At 30.1% G+C, this 18,017-nt stretch overlaps 4 protein-coding genes across 8 annotated transcripts; 3 read left to right on the forward strand and 1 right to left on the reverse strand.

The window, feature by feature from the left end:
- The first annotated feature begins 76 nt into the window (after positions 1–76).
- On the forward strand, positions 77–5,216 carry LOC128885709 (centromere protein J). 3 transcript variants are annotated; one of them, XM_054139911.1, is made up of 5 exons: positions 77–3,077; positions 3,150–3,687; positions 3,772–3,967; positions 4,042–4,563; positions 5,178–5,216. In XM_054139911.1, the coding sequence occupies exons 1-4, from the start codon at positions 470–472 to the stop codon at positions 4,168–4,170; spliced, it is 3,471 nt and encodes a 1,156-aa protein (XP_053995886.1). In that variant the 5' UTR covers positions 77–469; the 3' UTR covers positions 4,171–4,563; positions 5,178–5,216. The 3 variants fall into 3 exon arrangements, with proteins under 3 accessions (XP_053995886.1, XP_053995887.1, XP_053995885.1); XM_054139912.1 differs by lacking the exon at positions 5,178–5,216 and having other exon boundaries at positions 79–268; positions 480–3,687; positions 4,042–4,544; XM_054139910.1 differs by lacking the exon at positions 5,178–5,216 and having other exon boundaries at positions 79–3,687; positions 4,042–4,544.
- Positions 4,928–6,441, forward strand: LOC128885712 (serine/threonine-protein phosphatase Pgam5, mitochondrial-like). Its single transcript, XM_054139916.1, has 5 exons — positions 4,928–5,239; positions 5,350–5,528; positions 5,647–5,861; positions 5,953–6,083; positions 6,158–6,441. The coding sequence occupies exons 1-5, from the start codon at positions 5,067–5,069 to the stop codon at positions 6,306–6,308; spliced, it is 849 nt and encodes a 282-aa protein (XP_053995891.1). The 5' UTR covers positions 4,928–5,066; the 3' UTR covers positions 6,309–6,441.
- A 156-nt stretch (positions 6,442–6,597) lies between these two features.
- LOC128885711 (nuclear speckle splicing regulatory protein 1) lies at positions 6,598–8,655 on the reverse strand. The gene is made up of 2 exons (XM_054139915.1): positions 8,048–8,655; positions 6,598–7,964 (listed from the first exon to the last, which is right to left on the reverse strand). The coding sequence occupies exons 1-2, from the start codon at positions 8,071–8,073 to the stop codon at positions 6,860–6,862; spliced, it is 1,131 nt and encodes a 376-aa protein (XP_053995890.1). The 5' UTR covers positions 8,074–8,655; the 3' UTR covers positions 6,598–6,859.
- A 603-nt stretch (positions 8,656–9,258) lies between these two features.
- LOC128885769 (carboxypeptidase D) lies at positions 9,259–17,218 on the forward strand. Of its 3 annotated transcripts, none has more exons than XM_054140024.1 (15): positions 9,259–9,993; positions 10,070–10,314; positions 10,397–10,552; positions 10,637–10,812; positions 10,922–11,069; positions 11,192–11,310; positions 12,756–13,237; positions 13,326–13,799; positions 13,893–14,164; positions 14,259–14,433; positions 14,507–14,886; positions 14,968–15,109; positions 15,189–16,671; positions 16,745–16,936; positions 17,002–17,218. In XM_054140024.1, the coding sequence occupies exons 1-15, from the start codon at positions 9,535–9,537 to the stop codon at positions 17,136–17,138; spliced, it is 5,040 nt and encodes a 1,679-aa protein (XP_053995999.1). In that variant the 5' UTR covers positions 9,259–9,534; the 3' UTR covers positions 17,139–17,218. The 3 variants fall into 3 exon arrangements, with proteins under 3 accessions (XP_053995999.1, XP_053995997.1, XP_053995998.1); XM_054140022.1 differs by having other exon boundaries at positions 9,274–9,993; positions 11,192–11,286; positions 12,729–13,237; positions 16,745–16,921; XM_054140023.1 differs by lacking the exons at positions 12,756–13,237; positions 13,326–13,799; positions 13,893–14,164; ... (4 more) ...; positions 16,745–16,936; positions 17,002–17,218 and adding an exon at positions 11,567–12,397 and having other exon boundaries at positions 9,319–9,993; positions 11,192–11,286.
- The last annotated feature ends 799 nt before the right edge of the window (positions 17,219–18,017 follow it).

An 18,017-nucleotide genomic window follows, 5' to 3' on the forward strand; every position in this document is an offset into this window, starting at 1 on the left:
CGGTGTATTGTTCGCAGCCAGGTTTAGTTGGGTAAATCCTTTGTAATGTATATGTCATTTTTGAACTGTCAAACGGTTTAGTTGGAGAACAACAAAGAACAAGTGTCTCTTGTATTAATTGGAAAAATTGGAATACCTTAATTGAGTCGATTTGTACAATTTTAACCAATGACTCCAGACATGAATGTTTCAAATGAATTTTAAGACTTGATAAAGAAAAAGAATATTTTAATATGAGTTGAAGAAATACTAAAATAAGTTAAAAAAGGTATTTATAAAACTGTATTTTCTTAATGTTGCAGTATACTTTACATTTATACTTGTATCTACATGCATATATGTGCATAGATTAGTTTTCAAAAACATAAAGATTCTTTAATCGTTTTGTACATATATACATTTCATTCAGTTTAATACTATACACATAAAGTTTGTTACATGTAACGTATTACTACAAAAAAAAAAAAAAATGAATGTAGAAGCAACCATCTTTGAACGATTACAAAAATTAAGAGAATGGCAATTGGAGCAACAAGAACGACTAATGAAACAGCAACAGATGCAAAGAGATTTGTTAACTCAAAAGCAAGACTCTATGTATAAAGCACTTGAACTATCATTGCAAGAACTTGATCTGGATGAAACTGTAGAGCATACAAATAATTCAAATAAAACTGAAATCACTGGAGAGACTGACGATGAAGATTTAATTAGGGTTCATAATGAATCACAAAAGGGAGAGAACCATGCAGAATTGATAAATAATAATGAATCATTTTTTCAACAACAGTTATCTAAGAAAGAATCACAGGAAGAAGTAATTAGTATTGATAGTTATGCAAATGAACAATCCATAGGTAAGGTAATGTTTGATGTGAAAACTGACACAAGTTTAACATTACTTTCTCCAAGACATGGGAAAAGAATAGAGGAATTTATCATAGATGGAGTGGCACCATTACCATCTAATAAAACACCGATTAAGAATATTTGCATTGATGATATACCAGTTCCTTCTCCAAAAAAAGATTTCAACACATTACTTGAAGAAAGATTAAAAGACTGCGGAAATATATCTTGTGAAAGGCCTAATAATAATTCAGTATGTAAAGTAAAAAGACCATTTTTAAAGAAAGGAGAAGGTTTGTCCAGATTTAAATTAAATAGAGAGTCACTATTACCTAGGATAAAAAGTAGATCACGCAGTGCATCATTTTCTACTAGTACGCAATCTAATTCTAAGCATTCTACAATCAAACCTAGATATAATAATACTACTGGATCTTCGAGAAATACACACTATACAAATTCACCACAAAGACAATTATGTTTAAAGAATGTTCCATTACCAAAAAAGAAAATTCGTAGCAAGTCTGAGTCTAGCGCTTCGATTAAACAGTCGGAAAATTATATTAACAAAGTCAAAAGTAAAGTTGAATTGAATACTTCAGCTACTCATTCAGGAACACAAGAAGAAATGGAGGAAGTAAGAATATTTGAATTGCTAGAAGAAAAAGCAGAGAATTCTAGCTTCTGTTCTACATCTAGTACAGTTGTTGCATTTCTACAACAGTCAACACCATTTAAAAAGAAAAAAGGGAGTTTTAGTACAGGAAATCGTATAGTTAATATACAACAACATACTAGTCCAGTAATTAAAAGTCCAAAAAGTCAGTCAGTTTTAAAGTCCAATCATGCTTACATATGTACAACTTCTAATAAAAGCAACAACTCTTATTGCGATCTAAAACCACTTATGACTCAAAAAGAGTTACACTCATCTTTAATGAAGAATAATAAAATGGCATATAGTACACATAAAAGTATAACTCCTTTATTAGATGGTAAAGAAAATACTTTGCTAAAAGATCAAGTTCAATCAGCACACAACGAACAAAACTGTTACGATGTTCCTAATGCTCAGAATGATGTAGACGTTAGTCTTCATGTTAGGTTTTCTGAATATAACGAGTACAAAACTATTGGATTAACAGATTCATCTAGTATATCAACCGAGTCATTGACAATACAAAATTTCTGTGATGAAAATGCATGGAGCGATCCTTTAACTTCGGAAGTATCTGACACAGAAATAATGCCAATGGCATTGGAGGTACCACAGTCACCAATAGCGATACACAACAATGAAGCAGAATTTTCAGACACTATTGATCAATCACCCGATGATGAACAGAGTATTTTAGATGAATACAATGAAAAAAACGTAACACCACCGAATGCTAATAATTTTCATTGTATTGAAACATCAAGGAAATGCATAGAAGAGTATAACAGTAGAGAAGTAGATAATTGTAATAATATAGCTGTAACCGAAGATCAAGAAATTGTAAAAACTTTTCAAGAAACGAACGAAACCATATTCAAATCGGAACTTTTAAAAAATCGTCTACTGGAGCTTGAACAAGAGATTAATATATTTCGTAAAGAAAACGCAGCTTTAACTGTTCAACGAAAAAAATTACAAGAAGATCAGAAAACTTTACATAAGGAATATTCAGAAAAGGAAAAAGCCTTAGAAGAAAGTATAAAACAAGCAGAAGATCGTTTACAAGAAGATAGAAGAAAACTAATTCGTGAAAAAGCTGCATTGGAAAATAGAATGCGGGATGCACAAGGGAAAGCTCAACAAAGTAAATTAGAGAGACAAGAGATACAAAATTTGAGACAAGAATTAGAAAAATTAAAGGATGAAGTATGTATAAAAGAAAGAAGATGGACTGCTGCACAATCCAGACACAAGTGTCAAGTGAGAATATTAAAAATGGAAAATTTAACGTTGAAACAAGAAATTGAGAGACTACAAAATTTGAAGAAAGGTAATGTTAGAAATAAAGGAAAACCCGGAACTTTTTCAAACACTAAGGCAATACATCAGATTAATAAAAAGCTAAATGTAGAGTTTAAAGAAAGTAACAATACTAACAATAATTCACCAGATGATAGTGATCATAAGTTGATAAAATCAATGATGAATGCAACTGGTATGATTGATACTCAAAGTATAGATGATTGTTATGAAACCGACATAAATGAAAAATTACAGAAATATCAATCAGGTATGGTAAATGTTGCTAAAAAACGTAATTTATATAAAAATCTAATTAAAGAAGCTACGTTTGATTTAACAGGCGTTCAAGAACAACCTTGTACTTCAGAAAATGTAACTGAGTCTATATCTGGTTTAAGTAATAAGTTAAAAAATATAAATAGTATAGATAATGGTTCTGAAAAATCAAATATATACATTGATGTTCCACCTTCTAATGATACCAACACGAATAGCAATATTCAATCACTTGTACAAAATGAAAATGCACATTTCGTATCTCCTACTACAATGTCTCATGAAGATCACAATCAAAAGTCAACATCATCTGATGAAATATTATCAAGTGGATATGTGACAAATATATCTTCCCAAAGTAGTTCTAATATTGATAAACAAGGTGTAAGACAGATTCAACATCCTGATGGACGTATTGAATATTGGTATCCAAATGGAAATGTTAAAAAAGTCCTTCCTGATCAAGGTTTAACAAAGTTGATATATTACAATGGAGATGTTCGTGAAACTAATAAAAATGGACAAGTAAAGTATTACTATGCATCGACTCGTACGTGGCATACAACAATGCCGGATGGCTTAGAGATTTTAGAATTTGCCGAGTAAGCTCCTACATTTATGTTCATATATTTACTGTAATGTCCGGTATTTCGCTATGTAAAATAATATTTTATATTATTATACAGTGGTCAAGTAGAGAAACGATTGCATAGTGGTACAGTAGAAGTATCGTTTCCAGATGGTTCAGTTCGAATTTTAGAATCAGATGGTACAGAAAACTGGACGTTACCGAATGGGACATTAATTCAAACTTTTACTAATGGCGAAAAAATTCTTACGTTACCAAATGGACAACGAGAAATACATACTAAAGCTCATAAGGTAATAAATAACAATATGTAGACATATGCATGTATTTTTATGGGTATTTTTAATGCTGATTTCATGTATTGTAGAGACGAGAATATCCTGATGGTACTGTTAAACTCATCTATCCTGATGGTATTCAAGAAACACGGTATTCAAATGGTAGAATACGCCTTAAAGATAAAGATGGTAATCTTTTACAGGATTCATATCAATAAGAATTGCAAACGTTGTCCTAGATACATGATTAAAAGTAACTCATTAAAGATAATAGAATTCTATTTAACATTGTGTATATGGTATATAAATGTATTTTAAGTAATAGTCATCAATAAATTAAGATGGTTTGGTCAAAAATGATAACAGTTCAGATCGTCGCATAGCTTTGAAAAGTTAAAATTTTGAAAATTGTATATATAAAATCACGTGACTTGCGACAAGAGTTGATTGGTTCGCTGAGTTTTCGGCCAGGAGCGTGTCGTATGTTCGATGCATAAATATATTGTTATCTGTTTCACTCGAGTTAACTTTTTTATACATTTTCTCTAGTCTTATTTCTTATCTATTTATGTACAATCGTCCTTCCGTTTCCTTTTATCACATGTAAGGATGTAAGTCAGGTGGTTCTATTTACAAGTCTGTTATTTTTGTTAGACTAAGCACAAATACTTATAAATATATTGATACATATATAATATAAATAATAATTTTGTTAGTTCAGTTGCAGTTGGCCTTTTTTAACGTTTGTCTAGATGTTTCTATAATACGTCCCTGGTTAGAACGATATTTCGATACAGTGGACCAATAAGATTCTGATCACCTTCGTTTTTAAATTGAACTCGCAATAAATAACTACAAACGTGTACACGTTATACTTTGCATAATGCAAAAAAAACTTTCGGATATTTGAATAACGAAGTATAAATTAAAATGTCATTCAATGAGATCGTTGCAATAAAATAATATAGGAGAACAAAGAAGACGAAATACTAGGGAACTTGTTTTAAACCCACTGATATATGAAAAATCGCAGTATTTGAATGATTGAGTAGTCGAGTACGAATAGTACTGTTACTTGTTCAGCCCAGCCGTGGTAACTTTACTTGCTGTAATAATGCCTATAATTTCAAGTTTAAAAAAATGGGCTACTGGGCTTGGTGCGTTAGGAGGTGCGACGTTATTTTATTGGAATATGTATGGCAACAGTAACAAAGAATTTCTACAGGTGCACAATTCCTGGACAACAAACGTAACCCCCTCGGTTAAGTGGGATCATAATTGGGATAGGTTATACTCTTTATCATTATCATTGATAAAAACTTTCGCTGCTTTTACAATACATTTGAAAAACATATTCATTAATTTTTTATGTGTTTTGTATATACTTATGTTTATAGAAGAGATCCAAAAAGTTTAGTGAAGCCGATGAAAATAAAAAGCGAATCAGATGAAAATGTATACAATAATGAAATATCAACAAAAAAAGCTAAAGCCATTCGTCATATACTTTTAATTCGTCATGGACAATATAATATTGAGGGCAAAACAGATTCTGATAGAACACTTACAGATCTCGGTTAGTGTTTCTTATAAATACAATTTCTTTTATACTAGAAGAACTGCGATAACGTTTTATCTAATTAATATTTTACAAAGGAATTTTGCAATGATACAATTTTTATAACGATATAAAGGTAGAAGACAGGCTGAGGCAACAGGAAAAAGATTACAAGAGTTAGGTTTTCCATATACTCAGATTGTAAGATCCACAATGACTCGAGCTCAAGAAACTTCTAAAATTATAGAAGGAAGTATTAGAAATGTAGCTGTAAAAGATGATTCGATCCTTACTGAAGGTGCACCCATACCACCTGAACCACCAATTGGTCATTGGAAGTCAGAAATACATGTCAGTATATTATATAAAATGTTTTATGTATTTAAAAAATTTGGTATTTTGTGTACATAAAATAATATTATGTATCATTAATATATTTTAGTTTTACGAAGATGGACCCAGGATAGAAGCTGCATTTAGAAAATATTTTCATCGTGCCGATCCCAGCCAAGAAAAAGATTCTTACACCATTATTGTTTGTCATGCAAATGTTATTAGATATTTTGTATGCAGGTAAATTACATTTTTTACATATTATTAGTATATTAATGGGTAAATGTAATGTCTCAAACTTGTATTGCTTTCAGAGCATTGCAATTTCCACCCGAAGGTTGGATGCGTCTATGTTTAAATCATGCAAGTATTACATGGATATCTGTTTATCCTAGTGGCAAAGTAACATTATTAACTTATGGTGATACCGGACATATGAAGCCACAGTTAATTTCGTCTAGGTAAAATAAAAATTTGTATAAAACGAACATTTATATTGTTTAATTTTAATATCGTTTAGAGAGTAAGCAATGTAAAAATAGTATACTTTTATTTATTCGTATAAGTCACAAAAATAGTAATACTATATTTTATAAAAAATCCTACAAGCATTTTCAAAGTACGATTTCCATTAAGTAATCAAAATATTTCTACAGTACTTAAAATAGCTCAAAGACTGATAAAAAGTATTTATATTTATACAAAATTTTATCAGCATACAGATACTAATGTTATAGAAAGCAATCATGTGTACTATAGTAACAATCTAACATTACATTATATTTATTGTAATTTCAAATTTATACAATTACTTTACAACAGTTCACTTACATTGATTATACACATTTGTACAGAATGGATTGTACTAATACAATTCATTAATATATTAATACTAAATCTTTTACATATTTTTTAATTTATACAGTGCAAATATTGTAATAAAAATATGTATACCCTACACTTTAAATACAATTATAAAGGAATAATAAAATTAATTAAATCCTATTTTAAATCAACTATGTAGTGGATAATCTCAAAGACTTTCTTGCATAATATCGTTGTAATGCTGCTTCAAATACAGGACCAACTGTTCTTTTTTCCCAAATTTTAGATCTTTCTTTTTTTTCTGCCTCTATCTTTGCTTTTGCAGTAATTTTAGGTCCATTTACTTTACTATCATTTTCACAATTTTCTGGGACATCTTGAACATTTTGCCTATTTGAAGTATCTTCTATTGCAATTGTGTTTAGTGTTTCACTAGGCTCAGAACCTGCAACTTCTTCCTTTGATTTTTTACTATTAGATTCTACTACATCTTCCATTTCAACGTTTTTATGTATTTCAGGTATAGAAACTTTTGTTTTACTTTCTACCCTCTGTGGAATTTCACTATCTGTATCACTGTCTTCTTCCATTATTCTCTGTCTATATTGTCTACTCTTTTTTGTATTTTTAGTTGAAATTTGCTCTATATTTGATGCAATTGTATTTGTATTTTTATTCACACTTTCTAGTTCGGTGGTTTTACCTTCATGTGTATTATCTGTGTTTTCTGATTCTTCTGGATTTTTGACAGTCTGTTCATATAAATGTCTATAGAATCCTGACATATCCTGTTGTTTCCTAACATCTGCAATAGATTCTAGTCGATCCATTCTAGATTCTTCTTCTTCCAGTTGTTTAAATTCTTCTAATTTTGCTCTATAAGCAGAAGTGACAAAACTTTCTTTGTCTGCATACATTGCTCCTTCAGCTTCCCGCTCTTTTTGTACCATCCTTTCTATTCTGTGTTCTTGTTCTCTTTTTCTTCGTTCAGCAGCCACCAGGAGATTTTGAATATATTTTGGTTTCTTCTTTTCATCCTTAGCTTCTTTTAACAGGCTTTTTGTTCGCTCCATGTCATCATACACTTCATCGTATTGGTATATTGTTGGGTCCTCCTTTAAAGCCTTTTGCATATTTAACCTGGTTTGTTTTTTAATTTTATTTTTTGCTTCCTCTGCCTTAAGAACTTTTTTAATGACATGGGTAGCATCTTCTTCATCTGAATCGTCATCTGCAAATATATTGCTGGCTTTTGGTGTTATAGGTTGTTGCTTTTTAGGTAAAATTAAACCATACCTGAAATTGTTTCGATTCTTTACTTTACATAAATAGTGAATTTTGTGTACAGTTAATTATATTTGATATATAATTTAACTTACTGTTTTTCCTCTTTCTTACTAAGCATATTTATATGTTTTTTAAACAGAAATCGATGATTTCAATGCGTATTGAAATTAAAATATAAAATACAATTTTATGCTAAAGAACATGAAACATTAGTAAACAAGCATGCATCTGAATTACAAAGGCTTCATCGAGAAAAGTTATCGCTCACTAAGCCGCTCAGTGAAGGGGGTTTAGTATAATACTAGTGAGTTTGGGGCGGACAGTGGAACAATGAGTAACGTAGCCGACTACCACCACTACCACACGCTGAGAGCCCAAGTTCGAATCCCGGCCGTCCGCCCCAACATTTTATGGTTGGGTTGAGGCCGGCTACAAATACAAGTATCGAAAAGCCTATATGGCATAAGAAAAGCAATGGAAAAATAAAAGATATTAAAAGAAAAAGAGAAAAATTGGAAAATAGGAAACACATAGTAGTGAAGTTATTCGCTTAAAAAAATAAACAAAAACAAAAGTACTAGTGGCGTCGTCGATGGCAGAACGCCCAAGTTTGTAGTGAAAATAGTTTTCACAGTTTCCGCTAGATGGCACTACTGATACATTTAAATAAATTATTATTTTAATGCTTAATGATTAATACTATTCCCTGCTTTATAACACTACAATAGACTAGTTAATAAATCAAATTTATCATTTCTAGGCAGCTTTATTTAATTAAAAATATTATTATCGACCGTTTAGTTAGTAGCGCCATCGATGGCACAGTGCCCAAGCTTGTAGTGAAAATAGTTCTCGCTGTAACCGGCAGATGGCGCCACCAAGTAAAAGGTTGAAAATTATAGCAGAATGAAATAACTATGCATAAAAAGGATCAATTAATCTATACATTGTAGTGTTATAAAGCAAGGAATTGTTTTTGTTATGCATTGATTACAAATAAAAATAATTTATTAAAAGATAGCAATGGCGTTATCTAGCGGTAAAAGTAGAAAATATTTTCACTACAAACTTTGCCATTTTACCATCGATGGCGTCACCAGTATCTTTCTGACAGTATCGTATTACCAGGGCTCTGTGCCCTAATTAAATATAGATTCAATAAGTAATATGAGAATAATGTTTATTTCAAACAGTTTCTGTTGTATCATAATCATTTACAATATATTGGATAGTGGAAAATCTGTTTTAAACTATTTCACAAATTTTTCAATAAATGAACAATAATTTATAATACATTGAGTATTGTTTTCAAAGAAAGAAAACAAAACAATTCTTTGTTTGCCCGTATGGAACGATGCGGTTGGATGCGGCGAAAGAGGTGACTTGACATGATGGTTTATCATCGTTTATTGTAATATCTCTCCCTACTCTATCCAACTTCGTATATAGATACTTGCGGACGTCATCAGTATGCTATATTGACGTTGTATATCATTGTGTATACATATATTGGATAGTGCAGAATGTTCTGTTGAAGTTGAACATTTTATCACGCTAGTGCACAAATACATTTTTAAATATGGTGCGGACAGTTATTATGTATAATATTGTGCTGGTTGTTTGCTCCTTCATTGGGATTATTTATGGTTTTGCTCTAAATACTGAGGAAAAGTTGGAGGATGATTTTATTACTCCACATTACACACATTATGAGGAACTCAAACAGTTGTTCAATTTGTTGGCCGAAAAGTATCCTAATTTGGCAAGAGTGTTCTCTATAGGAAAATCTGTGGAAGGCAGAGATTTGTTGGTTCTTGAAATCTCAGAAAATGTTAGAGAGCGAAAGCTAGGTGAACCAATGGTGAAATATGTTGCCAATATGCATGGTGATGAAGCTGTAGGCAGAGAATTATTAATTTATCTTGGCCAATATCTCCTACGCAATTATGGAAAAGATGAAAGAGTTACAAAGTTAGTGAACAATACCGATATCTTCCTTATGCCATCTATGAATCCAGATGGTTTTGAAAAATCAGAAGTAATACTTTCAGTTTGTTCTTTTATACTTTTTATTTATATATTTATATGTAATGATTTGATATTTTGCTTGTTAGGAAGGAAAATGCGAGTCAAAAAAAGATTTTTCAGGACGTGAAAATGCAAATCATATTGATTTAAATAGAGATTTTCCTGATCAGTTTGACAAAAGGACCAATCAACTACAAAAGGGCAGTAGTATATTAGATGGACGTCAAAATGAAACTATATCTATGATGACATGGATCACTACAGAACCATTTGTATTATCAGGAAATCTTCATGGAGGTGCTGTTGTAGCAAGTTATCCATATGATTCTGGGTAATAGCTTGATGAAATTCTGATGTACTTAATCTTATTATAAATTTATATAACAGTTGTAAATATAAATATTTTTCCTTAGAATTACAAGAAGTTGCTGCATTGAAAGTAAAAGTCCAGATGATGAACTGTTCAAATATTTAGCTCACACATATGCAGATAATCATCCACAAATGCATGCAGGCAATGCTTGTCCTTTAGACATTTTCCGTGATGGTGTTACAAATGGAGCATATTGGTGAGCACAAATACTTTGATCTGTAACTTATAAGAATCATCATTGATGAAAAGAATATTATATATCTAAGTATATGCATTGTAGGTATGAAGTTGTCGGAGGAATGCAAGATTTTAATTATGCTCGCTCTAATGCATTTGAGATAACATTTGAACTTAGCTGTTGTAAATATCCAAATGCTTCAACAATGTCAGAGCATTGGATATTAAATAAGGAATCTCTTATAAAATATCTTGAGCAAGCACACATTGGAGTGAAAGGTTATTAAATATTTATTAATCCCTGACCACATTTGCAGGATTTACAACAATAATCGCGTTGCCATCTAAGAGACAAATATCATTAATTACTTGATGATTATACTTCTAGGAGTTGTAAGAGACATAGACGGTCAACCAGTAGAAGCAGCTTCTATTGTTGTTGATGGTATAGATCATAATATTTCAACCACGCCCCGTGGAGAATACTGGCGTTTGTTATTGCCTGGAACTTACTTTATTCGTGCAGAAGCATGGGGGTGAGTCTGCTTTGGTAATGAATATAATATCAAAATAAATGTATTCAACATTATATTATTACAGAGACAGTAATCGAATAAAACATTTTTTATATATATATATATTTCTTTCTTAATTCTAGATATCAACCAAGTGAACCAATAAATGTTACAGTAGAACCTGGCAAACCAACCATTGTCAATTTTACTTTAAAACAGGATTCCTTTGAAGACCAAGGTAATCAAGTCATAGATTTTCCTCGTATGCCACCACTTCTCAAGCGATACCCGTCGCTTTACAAATTAATTCTCCTTTACTATGATATGAATTACTAACAATGTTTAATCAAATTCATACAAAATATCAATTCTTTCGTTATTTAATTTAAAACAATTTTTTATTAAATTGAGTTTCATTATTCTTTTTTTTTTAAGCATTTATATTTAAATTTATCATTACTTTTGCAAATTAATCTTTTGTGTTTAGTCTATCATATATTATTATTTTCATTTTACAGCACTGATACGATAATATAGTAACACCAGAATATTTGATACTACCTGTCATGCCCATTCATTTTACCACAGTGTCTATTTTTATTAGCACAAACAAGCATAGAAAAATACACACAAGGTATGGAGAAAAACTATATCGAAATTTGTAATCTGATTTATAAACAAAGTATTTAAACCACAGAATTAAATTATAAATGACACGAATTTTCCAGCTTTTTCTGTAGTATTTGTTTTTTGCTTTTACATTTATTGCAATTTAATTGAAAAAATCATTTATTATATGTTTTAAATCAAATATGACGAATACAAATTTCCGACATGAAATTTATTAAGTATTCATATATCACATCTCATGTAATACGTTGAATTTACAGTATTTTTTAATATTGGGTTTAGATACTTTGTATAACATGGATATTAGGGTTTTAATCATACCAATTTGTAAGTTATACAACAAATTGTAAACTGTGATTTATTTTTTATTTGAATGCTCTCTGATTTATAACCTATATCTTTTACATTAAAAGAAAAAAGGACATCTTTTTTTTTATACGGATTTTGTAGCATTTTTATTGAATATGTTTTTATACAATTTAATTAAATAAATTTCTATATTAATAATAATGGAGAAATGTATGAAATTTCCAAACATTTTTAGTACAATGTTATACATGTTATACAAACAGCTATTGTGTAATTTTATTAACAGTGTCAGAATGATGTAAAACAGAGTGATGCTTACGTTTATATTTGTAATTTGATGTATAGTATTACATATTTGAACTAAATGTATAATATTTGGAATTTAAAATAAATATTATATTTGCCTCAAACAGCGAGTTGGTTTACTTAAATATTTTCCAGCCTTCCTCACCTATACGTTTGTACCCATCAAGTAGCACAATTTTTAATGATATATTTTGTTGTCTTTTTTATTTGTGAAGTTTTTATTTTCTCTGTACCTTGTGTTGTAATTAATGTTTTATAATTTTAATTCCGTGGTTTTTATAATTTATTTCTATCTTTCTTTCAAGTGTATTTGTACCTATAGTAAATGTACTTTTATTTCTACACTAATAATTATATTATACAGCATGTTAGTGTTAATTTTAATATTAATATTATTTATTTTCCTTCTTTGTAACAATGTTTGTTTCCATATAGGAAAATTTAATTTAGATCAAGTTATAGAAATTATAAGACCTATAGATGAATATGGATTTTTTCACAATGCAACATTCAAACATCATAATTACATAGCTATGGAAACATATCTGAAGGAACTGAATGCAAAGTATCCAAATATTACAAGACTATATAGTATAGGAGAGTCTGTTAAAGGACGACAATTGTATGTAATGGAAATAACAGAAAATCCTGGAGTACATAGTCAAAATAAACCGGAAGTAAAATATATAGGAAATATGCATGGAAACGAAGTGGTTGGCAGAGAAATGTTATTATTGTTATTAAGATATCTCTGTGAAAATTATGAAAGTAACGACAGAGTGACAAACATACTTAAGAATGTCAGATTGCATGTATTACCAAGTATGAATCCTGATGGCTATGAACTTTCTATAGAAGGAGACGTATATGGAGAACGGGGGAGAGCGAATGCCAAGGGTGTTGATCTCAATAGAAATTTTCCTGATCAATATGAAACAAATAATGTACGAATTTGAATTTATTAATTATTTTAATCTTTAATACATTAAACAAATTTGCCTTCATACATCATTTGCATTCTCTATATTTCAGTACAATAGACAGCAAGAACCTGAAACAAAAGCAGTGATGGATTGGATTGCAAAAATTCCATTTGTATTGTCTGCTAATTTCCATGGAGGAGCATTAGTAGCAAATTATCCATATGATAACGGACCACAAACTGCATCTATTGCTCCAAATAAAAGTCCAGATGATAAAGTTTTTAGAGCATTAGCATTAGCATACTCGAATGCTCACCCTCGTATGCATCTTGGAGAACCATGCCCTCCAATTTCAAATACACGACTAAACATGCAAAGTGTACTCGAGGAACGCTTTCCAAACGGAATAACTAACGGGGCTGCGTGGTACCCTGTTAATGGCGGCATGCAAGATTATAATTATGTCCACAGCAACGATTTTGAAATCACGGTGGAAATAGGATGTACAAAATTTCCGAATGCAACTGAATTACCAAAATATTGGTTGGAAAATAGGGAACCACTTTTACGTCTTATTGAAATGGTACTTATTCTTGCGTTAATATAATATATTAGTATATGTAATAATAAGTCTAACTAACGTGTTATAACAATTAATATTGTTTATTATGTATAGTCTCGCAAAGGTATACACGGCGTAGTACGTTCGTCTATTGGTACCCCCGTGCCTCGAGCTAAAATATCTGTGGATGGAATTGAACATGATATCTATACAGCTGAAGGTGGAGATTATTGGCGCCTTCTAGTCCCAGGAAAATACGACGTTACGGTTAGCGCCGTAGGATATGAATCCCAGGTGCAAAATGTAATTGTGCCAGGTGGTGATAATATCGGTGAAGGAGAAACAACGTTGGATTTCACACTAATGCGAGATGATCCACAACACTGGTACGATTAGTTTGATAGTTAAATTGGCGATTTATGTGTTCCATTCTTTATAAAGTATGATACAGATAAATAAGGATATAAATTATAATTACAGGTCATCTGCATATGATTTTCGATTAAGAGCAAATCTACAGAATGTTTATTTAAAAAATCTAGAGTTAAGTGCTAGATTTAGTCAATTAGAAAATCACCAACCAAATATTGCAGAATTTCAAGCTGGGGATTCGTTAGTCAGTATGGCCATTCATTCTTTAAAGATAACGCATAATGTGAGTACTCTTTTCAGGAAATTTAAGATATTAGGTTTATGTCGAATATTAAAAATTCAATGATATCTTATAGATGGGAGCACCAGAAGAAAATAAATTTCATATTGGTTTAATTGGAGGATTATTTGCCTCGCAACCTGTGGGTAGAGAAATTTTATTACGATTAGCAACCCATATTCTTATGGGAAATCAGCTTGGAGATCCCCCTATACAGAGGATATTGAATAATACTGTTTTACATTTTGTTCCTGGTGTAGACCCAGGGTTTGATAATATAATAAATACTAAAGATTGTAATCCTATTGTGAGTGATGAAATAGGTAAAAAACTATTACAAAAAGACGGCATTAATTCTGATAAAACAAATTTAATTACTAAAGCGTTCAAAGAAATGTTAGCTAACGAGAGGTACGATGTAATTATTATGTTGGGAAGTGGAGCGCTTAAAGTTAGGTAATGAAAACTTACTTCTCGAAATATGTTTTAAGATATATACATATTTCTCGTTTTATATACTTCACATTTTCCCTCTAGTTACTCGGACAATAATTTAAACGTATATAAACGTCTTGCTGGAAATTATGAACATTCGTTGCATAAAGGAACATGTAATTTTCTTAGTAACGAAGTTAAAGAAGTACAAGATTACATTCAAAATGAGTACAACATACCCGTAGTGAGTAATATACTTAATCAAGATTTATAATTATAATATACATTATTCCATATTTTTATACTAACCTATTCTCTTTCAGATAAACATAAATCTGTCTTGTTGTAAATATCCACCTGCAGAATCTATTCCAATTATTTGGCGAGAAAATTTACTGCCACTGATGAAACTTATCCAAAGTTTAACAACTGGCATTCGTATAGTAGTAACAGATGTCGATAACATTCCTTTGAGAGAAGCTGTTATTAAGATTGGAATGAAAAGTTATCATGTTTCGAAGAACATGGCCTATTTTAAAGCTATTCTTCTTCCTGGTGAATATATATTAATAATATCCGCTGATGGTTATGTGGAGCAGTCGATAAAAGTTTATGTGAAAGATGAAAACATAATAGATCTCAATATTAAAATGATCAAACGTCATATAGATGGAATGGAACAGCAAGCGTACAATGCAGACCCAGAACCAAATGTTGTGAATCAAGTATTAACCGATTTGAATGATAAACATTCACAGTTATCAATTTTACATACAATAGGTAAATCGAAGAAGGGGACTAGAATAATGTGTTTAGAAATTGGAGCTGAGAATAATTATAAACGAATAGGCCGACCATCTATTGCTTTTGTGGCTGGTGTTTCAAACGGTGTACCCGTAACTGCCAAAGTTTTACTACATTTTGCAACATATTTATTAGAACATTATAAAAAAGATATTAGAATTACAAATTACGTAGATAAATATACGATATATATTATTCCTGATTTATCTCAAACATCGAACGGTAATCAATCTTGTTCTTCATCCATTGTGGATGATTTACAATTTCCCATTAATAATGCATTAACTAGTGAAGCAAGCACTATAATTAATTGGTTTACAAAAGTTAATACAATGTTAGCAATAAATTTAAATATTGGTTCGCAACATATTGAAATACCTTTTGCGGGAAAATATGGCAAAACATCTGAAAAGGTATATAAAACTGACGAAGATGATATATTAGAAGATCTGGCATTAACATATGTAAAAAACAATGTTCATATGACTTCTAAAAATTCATATTGTGATCATAATCTGAATATAAACACGAATGGCTTCGTTTATGCTGGAAATGGTATCAGTGGAAAGAGAGAACATTCTTTAATGGATTATCTTTATTTAAATACAAGTACATTAATGATAGATGCATATGTTACTTGCTGTAACACAGATGATTCGAGAAATGTATGGGAGGATAATAAAGCTAGTTTATTAGCAATAGTAGAAAAGCTAAACGAAGGAATAAAAGGATTTGTTCTTAATCAAAATAACGAACCAATAGAAAATGCTATTTTGTCATGTAACAAATCGATGCACCAAGTTAACAGTGGTAAAAATGGAGTTTATTGGCTTTTACTTCAATCTGGTAGTCATGTTATAACTGCTAAAGCTCCTGGATATGTTCAGCAGACTAAAGTTTTTGCCACAACAGATATACATGATATTGCAAATTTAATATTTAAACTAAGATACAATGACAAGTTTTTGGGAATGCCTAGAATAGTTTTTATTATCCTTATAAGTAAGATATCACCATATTTTTTGTACAAGTTGTTAAATCTTTTGGAGGTTAATTATAAATTATACTTTCACAGGTACCATATGTTTGGGTGTAATTGCTTGCAGTGTTTTCATTTGTGCAAATTGTCAGTCTTTCGAACAACCACTAAAAAATAGTCGAAAAGCATATACATATGGTTTACTTAAGGATGGTACTAGTTTCTTTGATGACGATGAAAAGGAAATTGAAATATTTAGAAGACCGTTAACTGGTAAATACTATTCAAGTTGAAAAATATTAGATTTATATAGTCCATACAATATTTTTTATTATTAACTTGTGCATTTTCAGATCATATGCAACAAAATGAAGTTACAAAACCATATTTTGATGATGATAATACGTCGAGTTCCGATGATGCTAGCGATTTAGAATTTATTAGACCTGGTCAAGAGTGGGAAGATAAAGTATCCATGGAAAATAGATAGTGCACTTGATAAATGGGAAGATTTTACATTATACCTAAGCGACATAAAAAAAAAAAAAAAAAAAAAAAAAAAAAATAGAAGATGTACCTTTATGTACAAAAATTGTACTTATAATAATGTGTGATTATAACAGAACATGTATAATTTAAATATGTATGCATTTGAAATTCTAGATAACTTTTATTCCAGAAACAATGAAGGGGAATATATGCTTTAAAAATGATATTAGTATTTTTATATGTGAAACAGAATTAATATTTCATATGCGAAAATGCAATGTACATTCCAAAGCTTTTTATATGTTATTTATATGCGATTTTGAGTATATTTAGTGTTACAAATTACTGTAAACTTTTAATTTACAAAACATATCTTTTATGAACATTGACCGTTATCTTTAAAAAAAATCACAGTACTGTACAAATATACATAGTATTTTGATGCATATTATTAAAATCTTTTAATGTACTTATAATTACTAATTTTTACTTAATACTATTTATATCCATAATATCAATAAAAAATATTTATCAAAACAATATATACTAATGTTGTAATAGAATTTTTTTATGTGTATCCATTTCAGTTCCTTGAATTATTGAAATTTTATTCCAAGTTGTTTCTGGCAGATATACATGAGTCTGTCTAAGAAATAAAAATTGTATGGAAAATTATGACCGTGCGATGTATAATTAAATGTATACTTCTAGCTCAGGATCTCTTAAACTTTTTTCATTCATGACCCCATTTATGATTGTGATTTTGTTTGCAACCCAAAAAATATAAAATGAAGATATATAAATATTTTGTGATGATTAATTGATTAGGTAACAATATATACATATGATGAGCTCTTAACTTTTTTGTTACTTATTGGTA

Source organism: Hylaeus anthracinus, unplaced genomic scaffold (genome assembly GCF_026225885.1).
Source record: "Hylaeus anthracinus isolate JK02 unplaced genomic scaffold, UHH_iyHylAnth1.0_haploid 11981, whole genome shotgun sequence".
Taxonomy (NCBI): Eukaryota; Metazoa; Arthropoda; class Insecta; order Hymenoptera; family Colletidae; genus Hylaeus; species Hylaeus anthracinus.

Coding starts and splice junctions, on each gene's coding strand:
- LOC128885712 (XM_054139916.1), top strand. CDS start 5,067: ATGCCTATAATTTCAAGTTTAAAAAAATGGGCTACTGGGCTTGGTGCG. Junction 5,240..5,349: donor TGGGATCATAATTGGGATAG/GTTATACTCTTT, acceptor TTATGTTTATAG/AAGAGATCCAAAAAGTTTAG. Junction 6,084..6,157: donor ATTAGATATTTTGTATGCAG/GTAAATTACATT, acceptor TATTGCTTTCAG/AGCATTGCAATTTCCACCCG.
- LOC128885709 (XM_054139910.1), top strand. CDS start 470: ATGAATGTAGAAGCAACCATCTTTGAACGATTACAAAAATTAAGAGAA. Junction 3,688..3,771: donor GAGATTTTAGAATTTGCCGA/GTAAGCTCCTAC, acceptor ATTATTATACAG/TGGTCAAGTAGAGAAACGAT. Junction 3,968..4,041: donor TACATACTAAAGCTCATAAG/GTAATAAATAAC, acceptor CATGTATTGTAG/AGACGAGAATATCCTGATGG.
- LOC128885769 (XM_054140024.1), top strand. CDS start 9,535: ATGGTGCGGACAGTTATTATGTATAATATTGTGCTGGTTGTTTGCTCC. Junction 10,315..10,396: donor AGTTATCCATATGATTCTGG/GTAATAGCTTGA, acceptor ATTTTTCCTTAG/AATTACAAGAAGTTGCTGCA. Junction 13,238..13,325: donor ATCAATATGAAACAAATAAT/GTACGAATTTGA, acceptor TCTATATTTCAG/TACAATAGACAGCAAGAACC.
- LOC128885711 (XM_054139915.1), bottom strand. CDS start 8,073: ATGCTTAGTAAGAAAGAGGAAAAACA. Junction 7,965..8,047: donor AGTAAGAAAGAGGAAAAACA/GTAAGTTAAATT, acceptor AAACAATTTCAG/GTATGGTTTAATTTTACCTA.